At 38.9% G+C, this 12,529-nt stretch overlaps 1 protein-coding gene across 1 annotated transcript; it reads left to right on the forward strand.

Moving 5' to 3' along the window:
* Positions 1-2,528: 2,528 nt before the first annotated feature.
* On the forward strand, positions 2,529-7,267 carry fam83b (family with sequence similarity 83 member B). Its single transcript, XM_063492224.1, has 4 exons — positions 2,529-2,996; positions 4,203-4,367; positions 4,824-4,948; positions 5,368-7,267. The coding sequence occupies exons 1-4, from the start codon at positions 2,547-2,549 to the stop codon at positions 7,265-7,267; spliced, it is 2,640 nt and encodes an 879-aa protein (XP_063348294.1). The 5' UTR covers positions 2,529-2,546.
* The last annotated feature ends 5,262 nt before the right edge of the window (positions 7,268-12,529 follow it).

Raw genomic sequence — 12,529 nt, forward strand, 5'->3', positions numbered from 1 at the left:
CAGGTAAAATGCTTTAGTGATTGCGGCTTTGTTACCTAATAGCCCCTTTTTCATTACCAATTGAGTGCTGACCAAAAAGGACAAGGAATGTGACTTGTGTCAGCAAAATAAGTTTGGGTAGCTCCACCCTGACATTTCAGCCACAGGGGTTGAGATAAATGTGAGTAATCTTTCTGGTTTGAGTTCACATGGGTTTGTAGGAGTCATCTGTGTGAAGACACTGCAAATGTTTTATTTGATTTGGTGTTTTAAACCCATATTCCTGGCCATACATAACAATAAATAGAGTCACACTGTAAAATTCAAATGTATTGTCTTTGAGGAGTGCGGTGCCACTATTCCCGATGTATTAACAAAGCCTCTTTATGTCCGTCAATATGCTCGATTTTCGTCATTCTGAACTTTGTACCCAAAGACAGAAGGGGAGTGGCTTTAGGTCTGAAACAGGTTTATGACTGCCTGTGAGCAAGTTTCGAGTCTGATAATTTGCATGTCAAAACTGGAATCCACACCCTCAACCAGCAGACTGCTTATCATGTTGAGACACCTCTGCTTCTTTGTCTTTTTCAGTAGGCACACATGAGTCTCTAAACATTGAACATAAGTTGAAAGTATGTAAATGTAAGCGGGATATTCTGGGAGCAGTCAAGAGGATTTTCACAGAGTCAGGAATCTAAATGTAAGTCACTGTTATTGAGTATAAGATAACATTGTTGTGACTAGCTCACTAAGCTTTTGAAGCCGCTGAGAGACATTCAGCGAGCGGCTGTAAGAATATCAAATGCCTCACTTTCAAATGAATGAACACTGGGAGATTTATGAATAAATGTAAACAGAAAAAACAAGCCGTTGTTATGAGGTGTGTGTCCTATGATTAAATGCATTGCAGTAACTGCTGCTCAGCCTTTTGACATTTCTGTTTACTAGAAAAGCAGCACAACCGAGCCGCACACTTGAAGGAGCTTTGATAACTGAGATCTAACTCAAAATGTAAATAACTGTGCATGTATAAAATCAGAATGTACAAGAAAGCTGAAAAGGTACCTGAAAACAGGTATAAGAAACAGCTGTACTTAAGGTGATCTGTATGTTGGCAATGGTTCATGCTCTGCAACAAAGTCGGCAGTGAAAGTAAAATTTCCACTCACACTTTCCCGTAGAGGAAAGTAAAAGAGAAAAGGGCGAGTGCAAATTTGATTCTACGCCCTCTACACTTAGCCAACATTAATGTGAAACTAGAGTGAAAAGCTTGAATGTTTAAACTGTAACACTCGTTTGTTCAGCCGGCACGTGTTTGCATTAATCTGGTGAGACCTGATTGGATTTATAATGTCAAATATAACAGGGAAGCACCTGGATCACTGAATTAATGAAAACCGTGGGCTTTAAAGGCTACAGTGTTTTTTTTAATTTCCTGTTGTCCAGTACTGATATTAACAGGGGCAATAGCTTTAAGTGTCTACTTCTCTATTTAGCCAAGTCAATCTAAACTCTAAAGGGGCAAAAGGGCACCCCAGTTTGAAGCGATTCACATTTAAACATGGAAGGAGCAGATATGGTGTTCAGTATGTCAAAACAGCTTTCGAAACCAAAATAAGTGTTAAACACAGTCCGGATTTACCAGAGTACATTAAAAACCAGTTAAAATATAAATCTACTGACAGCGAATTATCAAGTAGTTCCTGGTTTAGCAATTTTATTTTGTGTTATTTATATAACATGGGCATGCTGAAGCATGAGATATTTACCACCCTCTTCTCAAGTAATTTATCATATCTTATTATTGAGTGTTACTGAGGAAATGCTGGTTAGCTATTCAGTAAACAGCTCTTCGTACAGCCCCTGATTTCTTTTTCTAGTGGTGAGCTCACCTTAATGTCAGGTGACAAACAACTACACCTTTCTAACCATCCAACCATGCTGGGCCTTCACGTTGATAAAAGTGACAGAAGTGAAAACAGGTTGGTTTTATTTACATTTCAACTGTACAGTGGAAATCCTTTGATGTGAATTTTTAAGTCTTTCAGGTTTCGAAACAGCGCCGTAAAAAACTGATTATATGTTGTTGAGGCAAACTGAAATACTTCGCCGATTAGGCCTGTACATGCCATTAAAACGAAACATGTGTTGACCAGGGCTATAGCTCACCTGGTTGAGAAGGCGATCCATATGCTGAGGTCTCCATCAGAGGCTTGGGTTAGAGTCTGCTTTCCTGACTGTAATAGGCCTGGCAAATGCCTAAAATAAATCTTTAAACATGCCTTTTAATATCTTCATCACCTCATAAACTATCTAGAACATTAAATAATTTACTGCTTTATATAAGAACACTGCCTTTAATGTACCTTTTGACCTTTCCATGCAAACTGTAGTATAGTTTAATACTAACACCTTTCCGCGTACTGCATTACAGTTTACCTTTCCTCATTAAGGTTGCCATGAGTCAACAGGTTCCACCCTGTTGCACTGTTTGCTCTCTGATCCTCTAACATTATGTCATTGATTTTCATTTTCTATTACAGGTCCTACTGAAAAAGTCTGGAGCCATGGAGTCTCCAGAGTTTTCCCTGTTGTCCTCCTTGCGAGGTGAATTTAAATCAGAGGATTTCATTCAGCCTCACTATAAGGAGTCGTATCGGCTGGCAATTGATCGCCTGGTGAATGGCGGCAGAGACAGTTACCAGGAGTTCTTAAAAGGAGAACGGCTCGGGAGCTTTCTCTCCGAAGATGAGATCCTCTTCATCACTGGAAATGCAGAACAGCTCCCACCTCAAACCCAGACCGAGGAAATCAAAGATCCCTCGGATACCAAATCATCCTCTGGGACATATTGGCCCATGCACTCAGATGTGGAAACGCCAAATCTGGACTTAGGGTGGCCGGAGGTTTTGCATGAAATGTTACAGACTAATATAGATCTGCTCTTTCATCCACCGAGACTAAACAGCCCAACAATTAAAGAAGTCATCCGGAAGCACATTCAGGATGCAAGACAGGTAATCAGAGCTACCCGCAACAATGGACTGAGACATGCGGGCATGCATTGATCACGCAAGCATGTCAGAAGCACCTTTCTCCTTCAGGGAAAAGGAGTGTCTGCTGGGGCCAAAATCTGGTTCTGCAACTCACCATCATGAGAAATGAGTGTGTGAGCTATTTTTATAGTAATTTCCATTACTGCATTATAAGAAGCAGTTTACACCTCAGTAAACAGCCTGTGTCAGTTTTGCGTAGAGGACAATTGCTTTTTTAAAGACTCTTGCTTTTTGCTGAGCTGGCTGTTAATTAAAGCAGCATGTTCATCAGAAAATGGCAGGAAAGTATCAACATAAGTGCATCAGACTGTTTCCTAAAGCTCACAAAGCGCTAAAGGAACCATCCCCTCAGTTCTCATGCTCGTGAAGTGTAAAAAAAATGGAACTGGAATAAATCTTTAATGAAACACAGCAGCTGCACTGTCTCAAGCCTGTCCAGACAGCAACTTTTAATTTTTAAATAGTGCCTATTTGAAAGTGCATTGGAGATCACACACAGTCCAGGCACAATATGTATTAAAGTAACACTCAGTAAAGTCACACATAGGTTCATTACATGCTGCAGTAACACAGTGTGATACTGCTATTTTCAAAGCGTCCAGGATTTTCACTGTCTGCATTATCATTAGGAACCTTTTATGTATACTTACTGAACCTGAAGTGAAATCAAAGAACGAAGCAAAAGGGCTCTAGTTTGGGCCCACTCACAAAAATGTTCCAGGAGTGACTGAAATGGATGGCAGTGGCTCAGGGGGGTGGCTGTGGCTCAGGAGATACTGAATCCCAAGTTGCCCCTGATGCATCCATTGGAGTGTGAGTGTGTGCATGACTGTTAGACAAAGTGCTTAGGTATAGAAAAGGTGCCTGTGTGAATGTGCATGTGATTGGGTAAACAAGACTTGTAGTAAAAAAGTGCTTTGAGTGCTCGGTTAGACTAGAAAATCGCAGTACAAGTACCAGCCCATTTACCATTTAAATGTATTGATTATAGATAAGCACATGTAGGCGTTTATCGTGTCCCTTTTTCTTCTTTATCGATCAGCATGAAATCATGTTGGAGACTTTCTTCATAAGTGATTATTAAGAGTCTAATTTATGGCAATTTATCATTTATGAGCTTGCAGATGTCAGATTGATTTACTATTCACTGTTGATTTGTCCTCGCAGGTCATTGCCATTGTAATGGACGTGTTTACTGATGTGGATATATTCAAAGAAGCCGTCGATGCTTCAATACGGGGAGTCCCGGTTTATGTGCTTTTGGATGATTACCATTTGAAAAGTTTCCTGACAATGGCTGAAAATCAAGATGTGAAACTCCAACAACTGAGAGTAAGTTTAGGATGGAATGGGTTTACTTGATGTTTTGGCTCTGCATGCATTCTTACACGTAAATATAATCTTCCCAGGCTTTAAATGTTTTTAAAGTTGACAGTAATTAAGAAGATAGTTCAAATAATTGTGTTTATTGCCATATGCAAAGTAACAAATGACCTTTAAAGTGTTAAATTATTAGTAAATCTGGTTACTCCTGTTTTTGGGTGGAGTTGTAATTACTAGTGATGATTACAACGACTCAAACACACCTACAAAGTTCCTTTTAAATAGAAATTACATGCCAACAGAAACAACAACAACTCGAGGATTCGACAAAATATCGGAATGATTCTGTATAATATGCATGCCTGTATCACATATTTATTTCCTCTTTGACATATTATAACCACTTGTAAAATGTGACAGTCATACATATGTTCTGACACTCTCCTTTCACTGCTCTGATTGCAGAACATGAGGGTGCGCACCGTGAAAGGTCAGGATTACCGCTGTCGATCAGGAGCTAAATTTCATGGTGCAATGGAGCAGAAGTTTCTTTTAGTTGACTGTCACACAGCAATTTACGGCTCATACAGGTAAACAAAACTGCAATACAACTGGAGCTGTGGTTGAGACCACTGAGGTGCATGCAAAAAGCTTTTAGCACTATATTTGTTCTGGCTCTTTACAAAATTTCTGTCACAGTTAGTATTTATTATTTGTTTCAGCTTTTTGCTGTTTACTAATGTGAAAAGCTTGTAGAAAATGTGACTGCACTTATAGTGACAAAAAAGTTTCAGTATACCAGGTGTTGTAAATGTATTGTACTAGTGCTTTTCACTTAGAGTCTGTAAGTGCAAACCTTTAAGTGAAAGGTTTTCATTTAAAGTGAAAGCCTTTCAGTTTGAGACTTTCATTTTTTTTCTCCTTCATGGATAACAAATCTAAGCTGTAAACCAAGGGAAACAAATCAAAATACAGTTTTTTATACAAGTATTTTCCTGTTTGTTTACAGTTTCACCTGGTCATTTGAGAAGATCAATCTGAGCATGGTTCAGATCATCACAGGACATCTGGTGAAGTCCTACGATGAGGAGTTTCGAACCCTCTATGCCCGATCGATCGTGCCACCTGAACTGTGTCCTCCAGAGGGTTTGCTTCAACGAAACGGGTCACTTGGGCAACAGATTTTACCAAACTGTCATTCTGCTCCAAATCTTCAGCGGAGGGACATGTTGAGGCAAAGTCTGGACACAGTCTATCGGAAGACTCGTGAGAGGAACCTTGGTCCAAGAGATTATGAAGAGAGGCTGTTTGAAGAGGAAGATTACAAACTCAGACCCTTGATGGAAAATGGCATTGGTGTTCAGGAATTTCAATCGGTGGAGGAGATGAACTTCTTCAAAAGGCACAGCTATGCTGGAGAGAGACAAGACGGACACGAATCCATCCCACAGAACATCAGGCCCAGAGGGAGCAACTGGAATATCTCTAGAGATGGAGCAAACAACTATGCTATGGATAATTATTTACAAGTGCCACAGATACACAGAAGTCACAATTTGCAGTCTTACAACGGAAATGACAAACGAGTTCTATCCAAGCAGCAGAACATGCCAACGCTGGAGAATATGTCCAAGTCCTATATGCGCACATTGAGGATCGAGTCATATCTTAATAATCCTGATGTCCCATTCGGGGACTCTTGCGACTATTTAGACCAGTTTGAACAACTGGACAAAGCTAGTCCCTTCATGCAGGGAGGGATGAGGTCCTCTCTTGCTCTCAGGCCAACCATACAAGAACAAATGGAGGCAAACAGATATCTACATACTTCTAGTAGTCTTAGCCCAACAAAAAACAGTCATTTACACTACTCATCCATGCAATGGACTCCAACAGGAGCAGGCTATGATGCAGGTAGAAACCCTTATCATTCATATGCCAACCTGAGCCGAGCTAAAGACAGGCAAATAATCACGAACCCTAACATTTTCAGTGACAACTGGGTCAAAAGGCACAGTGTGGCAGATCCGAGATCCAGCACACACGAATCATCAAATCACATGTACAATGCTTTTGTAAGGATGCAAGAAGGCCAAAGTGAAGCAGCAATGAATGCACTGAATGGAGGACATGGGTCAAATCTAAATGAAGATCAGAGATCTGTCTCCCATTATGATGTCAAGAGCATGACAAGCACAAAGAGTCCCAGTGGCCCCATTTGGCAGGAGCCACCGGCCCGGACTTTGTCAGCAGCAGCCCTGGATGTGAAAAGCAAGGATTTGACTGATAAATCTAACCGCACGGGCGCTAAGAAAATCACATCTTTGCTGAACATACAAGAGAAAAAAGAGAATTCAATTAGGAACTCAAAAACACCAAGTCTCACGTCAGCGGACAGCTCGGACACTCTAACTGCTGAGGATGAGGAGAAAACGTCAGTTATAGAACAAAAACATCTCCCAAGCAGAAGCATTTCTCTCAGTTCCTCCTCAGAGCGCCAGAGGAACAACGTGGAGGGCCTAAAATCTTTAAAATCGCGATTCCAGACTGAGAAAGAACAACAACCTCCGCAGAGCGCTCTCTCCAAAACCACCACACAGAAGAAGCCCAGCATTTTTGACAAAAACACAAGGCCTGGATTTCACTCAAGCAGCTGGAGCAAAGACCGAGGAGGTGAGAATCGCCTGTCGAGCAGATTTGAGCCTTTCGGCTCATTGGAAAAGAAAACCTCTCTACGCACTCCACACAGCTTCAGAATCAAACAGTCCCAGGAGAAGTCCAAAAGCCTTCCAAAAGGCGAGGCAGCTATTGAACTCAACAGCACTCAGGCTGCCCGTGGACATCATGAAAACAAGCTGGAGAAATTCTTTCAAAGAGTGGGAAATTTTATACACAAGAACAAGCAGTGACAAGTGTCTTAGCATTACGCACACTCTTCACAGGTCAATAATTACTAATGCACATGTGATGGGTAATGTTTATACATGTAGCTTTGCACTTTGCTGTGTTAAGAAAATGTTTTGGCAAACAGAGTTTACGTCTTTACTGGTTTATAGGTGCACTGATGGACGCCATATATTGGCAATCTGTGTATAATTTGGAAATACAATTGTCAAGCTGCTTTTGTGTCTCTCTTCTACTTGAACTTCCTAACAAATTCACTGTCAGAATGTGTTTGGGGACGCGTACCTTTTTGTTGTTTCAAAATGTCACAAATGTATAAAATGTATTGCTGCAAGTGTATACACATACCAAGGTGCTGTTACTACTGCCAAAGCATTATTCCACATGAATGTTGACGGGTAAGTTACGGTATAAACATTGCAAATGCTACAGGTGTCCAAGATAAGACATGATGGAGCACATCCTGTGTCAGACAGGTTTTACCGAATGCTGGGAGGGTGCAATACTTCTGTAAAATATGTGCTGTATTTTCTTAATAAAAATTTGCATCATTTTTAATATATTGTATTCAGAAAAATGAAGAACACTTTCTTTATTTACTCATTGCTTTTAAGAGATTCATTGTAAGTTGTTTTTTTAATTCATGGGTTTTGTACCTTAAGGCAAAAGTCAATGTCCCACACTTGACTCAAGGTGCAAGCCTGTCTCTAGGCAATATGTTCGTATATTACTACATTGATTTCCTAATTTGATTGTGTTGACACACAAACACTGGCTGTACTTGGGGCTGGTGGGGAGCACACCACATGAGTTACTGTGTATTCAATCAGACCACAATCTTTTAACCAAGTGGCAAAATATTTGCTCTTATTTTATTCTCTTTAGGAAAAGCAGTAAACATTTTTAATGATATGACAACAACAACAACAGCATTTTTGTGACGTGTCAGGTATAATGATTAACTTCATACATAGCATAGATTCAGAGATCCTAATAGATATGTTATTTAAAACAAGCACCCAGGAAATAATGGTAAAGCATCCAGTGCACATGCATTTATACTTTGCCTCCAGTGTAAATGCATGTAAACTGCAGCAATTCATCTCTCATTTTAATTATTCAAGTATTATTTCTATACAGTTAATATCACAACTGAGAACAAAATGACATTTTAAATGTTAACTTTATTTTAATGCTGCTTTTCCTATGTCAGTCCTACTTTGGTTCTCTTTATTTTGCCTTAGTCAGACTGATGGGACTGCGGAGGTAGATCCATACTGCACTCTGTCTTTATTCTAATAGAGAAGTGCAAATGGTACGTGACAAATATTGTATTTCTGTCATACTGACAGATCGCCACCCCCACACCCCCAGAATTAAGGTTTAGAAAAGATCAAACTGTAAAAAGAAGAACTGGTATAAATGAATAATCTGTTGGGAACCATCATTCCACTTTGTGGCTTGCCCGAACATGAAAATTTTCCCTACAGAACTTATGTCATGGTTTTAATATGCCTTCCTGAACTGTGAAAGAATGAAAGTGAGAAACAGAAAGACTTTAAGGCTTTCTGGAAAAACTGGAAAAAAGAGCACGTACACTGAAACTTGCTGCACCTTAAGCATAACCGAACATCTTTCTGTTATATGACTTATTTAATTTAAGGCTTATCAATAATAGCATAGCTATAATAAATTGTCAAAATAAAAAAATGTGAATAATAATTAGGAATGCTTTTCTTGTGTAACTGAGCCATTAAGATGGAAACAAAGAGTTGGAGTTTCATAAGCTGTGTGACAATGCTGTAATAACACAGTAGCGTGTCCACTGCTTCACTTCAGAGTGTGAACATATGGAAATTAGCCTCGTGTGAAGGAAGAACCTTAAGGTCTGCAGCTTACTTTGAAATTCACTGCACAGGAGTATTTGAAAAATAATTCAATATGCTGAACCTGCCAGCTGTGAAGCTTTGTTTAATTGCAGTATTCCTGAAATTATTTTTAAAAATATATGGAAAAAGCTAGAAATTCTTATTGTAAAAAGAAAGAAAATTACAGTATTTAACATGTTTTTTTTTTTCTGTTATCACATGTCGTTAAAGACAGTTGGTCAGCCTCATTAAAGTCAACATTTAAAGATGGATAATTTTGATTAGGTAAAGAAAAAAACTGATAAAAATAAAGTAAGACAACGAGTACTTAAATGAAGCCGTAACCGATTTCCCCTCTCTTCTTTCATTATTCTTTCAGTAGCCAAAAGGCTCAACTAGCAATTTAATAACCTGCACAGTTCTTCAGTTTGACTGTTAAATGTTTTTGTTTTTTTTAAATATGGGACTGCTTTTAGGTTATAGAGGATGAAACCCCGTCTTTTTCTCAGTGTAAAATAAACAGGCTCTGTTTAATGTCTGTTTGGTGCTGTTGAGTGTAAATTAAAAACAACAACAAAAAAGCTTTAACATGAATTTTTCTAAGCAACTTGGTACATTCGAGTCTTTCTCAAGTTTATGTGAAAAGCTGAAAAAAGACAAGCAGCCAACTCTGAGGTTGGGAAATCAAACTAAGGCAAGGTGCCAAAAACTGCAGTTTCTAACACAACTACTAGAGTCTGGCTTGAAAATCAAGTTCATCCCCACTCCACTCTGTTAAAGTGGCAGAAATTACATAACCTCCCCATTAAAACAAACAAACAAACAAAAGACAAACAAAAAAATCCAAACAAAAGCAAAGCAAAAAAACCCCACTGCAACAAAAACATATTTATATCCTGGAACAAAAACCTCCTCTGCCTTTATTAAGTATTATGCGGGGGTGTTCATTTGAAATAACTGACGCGTTCTTTTCTATTCTTAGCTCATAAGCTACAAAAAGCATTCTTAGGAGCTGTTCAGTTTCCAAGGAAAGTACATTTTGTCTTAAGTCTGTTTACCTTTCCAACTTACCATTCCATATGTAATTGTCCCCATTCCTCCTCACATTAGTCAGTGGAAGAATCAGATGCTAGCTAAACATTCAGGATTTTCTTCTTCTCTCAGATTTCCACTAAACATAGCTAGCTGCACTAGCTGACATCACCCCAGAGCCATGTACTACAAAGCAGGATTTGAACCTATCCAAGGAACTTCAGCATTAACCCTGGATTATCAATAGAGGTGGGCAGATCAATCCAAATATCAATTGTATTGAAACCAACACTGGTATCAGTGTCAGATCGATACTAACGCAACTGGATCGATACTTTGTTTCTGTCCTCAAAGTCTAGTATGTGAGGAGGGCGGGGGGGCTGGAGCTTATCCCACCTGTCTTAGGGCGAGAGGCAGGGCGCACTCTGGACAGGTCACCAGTAGGGCACCTATGGGCAATTTAGAACCACCAGTTAACCTAAACCCGCTGTCTCCCACTAAACTGTGTTAATTAAATATTGTGGCAGTTAAAACCACAACACTGTTGTGTTGGTGTTCATTAAAATGTGTTCAAAATTTACTAAATGTACAATGATTCACACACTGCTGTCCCCTACATAAGCTCCCTTTATAGGTTAAAAGTATCTGTATCAGTAGTAGTATTAGCAATATTGCACACAGTTTACTTGGTATCGATCGACACCAAAATTTGCAGTATCACACACCACTCGTTTTCAGCGTTACAAAGGTGCCTCTCTTCTTTTGGAGAGTGCGTTGCCATGGTTATGCTGCAGCCCTTTACCTGTTCAGAGTGAATTATGTTCGATATTAAAGATTTTTTTTCCCCTCTGGTTGAATGGAAGAAATTTTATACAAATGTTGTTGTTCTATATGTCTTAGTATATGATCTTAAAACAGAACACCTATCTATACTAGTTGGCTATGACTTGTTAGAAGAATCTGTACTTTTACTTATGCATACGTGACTTCTGTTTTTATATTTAATCTTTTCTCTCAGACACTCAAACATCACAAGAGCTAAAAAAACAACAAAAAACAAACAACCAAAAAAAACCCTCAACCATCCTATGCAGAGTCAGATTCTCCCATGTCTACTAAATGTACACAGTCTTCTTTTTGGATGGCTTTCCTTACTGGCTTTAAGTAGCGTGAACCTAACCCTAGCCTACTACAGCAGGTCTTTTCCAGTCTTACTGAGCAAAGTGCACACATTCATACAGCATTTTTAATAATGTACTACTGTAGACTACACTGCTTTTCCTGCCAGACACCCATGCTGCTGCTTTGGAAACTGTGTTGCTTTCATTCTCTTTGTAACCCTCCGTGTGTAACCGCTTCGTATTTTTCTAATATTATAATTTTGTCTTCTTTTGTAAAATCAGTCGCTCTGGTCCCAATAGATTTATCTCATAACTCTGGTCTGATCCAACCAACGCCACCCCTTTTATGTGAATGAGCTCATTACTAGATTGGGAAACCCTGAGTTGAGTTATTTAGTTGATAACCACTACCGTGTTACCACGGTTGGGTAAGTGAAGCCAGATCAGGAAAGAGATCCTGGGTATGTTAAATTTGCTTCATAGAGCACAGCTCAGATTAGTCTTAAAAAACCAAAATTGAAAATAAGCTGATAGACAAGTCGCAAAATTTAAGGCTTCAATGGGCAGTACAGTAACCAGCTGCTATTATCACATCGCAGAGGCTTCACTGTCTATTTTCTATGGCGTGTGAAGTCTTTGTGATTGGATTTAGAAATGTAGCCTGTCAGTGCAAAATCCACAGCAGGACACATTTGAAATCTTGTTCCTTTACCCTTTGCCAACATTATCAAGAACACCTCTTTCATTCATTATACACATAGTATTTATAGTCCTGGGGTTACATAAACAACAGTTGCACATTGTACGTTATCCTTTAATAAAACATAAAAGCAAAATCCCTGGCAAACTGTCACATAAAGTTTAATCATATGTATCGGAGGAATAATAAGGACTAATTCATTTTTCTCCACCTATAAAGGCCAATAGAAAAATTGTAATCGTATGGTTAACCTCAATGACCTTCCATACAAACTTAAGGCAGAATACTACACATAACCCAAGAACATCCAACCCATTTGCAAACACTTGTGTATTTTTCATACACATTTGTGTGGTATTTGTGATTCCCCTTGAGAATAAATTAAGTAAAATTCAAGGCAATCCTACCATATCCCATCGTATTCAGTCGTTCTTTTTCATATATATAAATCTAAATTTGTGTACAAAACTGGCTTCTTGCAATAAAAGCACACAAATATCTGAATTAGTTATCCAAAATAATCCTTTTCATACACATTAGTTATTT

Source organism: Pelmatolapia mariae, linkage group LG13 (genome assembly GCF_036321145.2).
Source record: "Pelmatolapia mariae isolate MD_Pm_ZW linkage group LG13, Pm_UMD_F_2, whole genome shotgun sequence".
Classification (NCBI taxonomy): domain Eukaryota; kingdom Metazoa; phylum Chordata; class Actinopteri; order Cichliformes; family Cichlidae; genus Pelmatolapia; species Pelmatolapia mariae.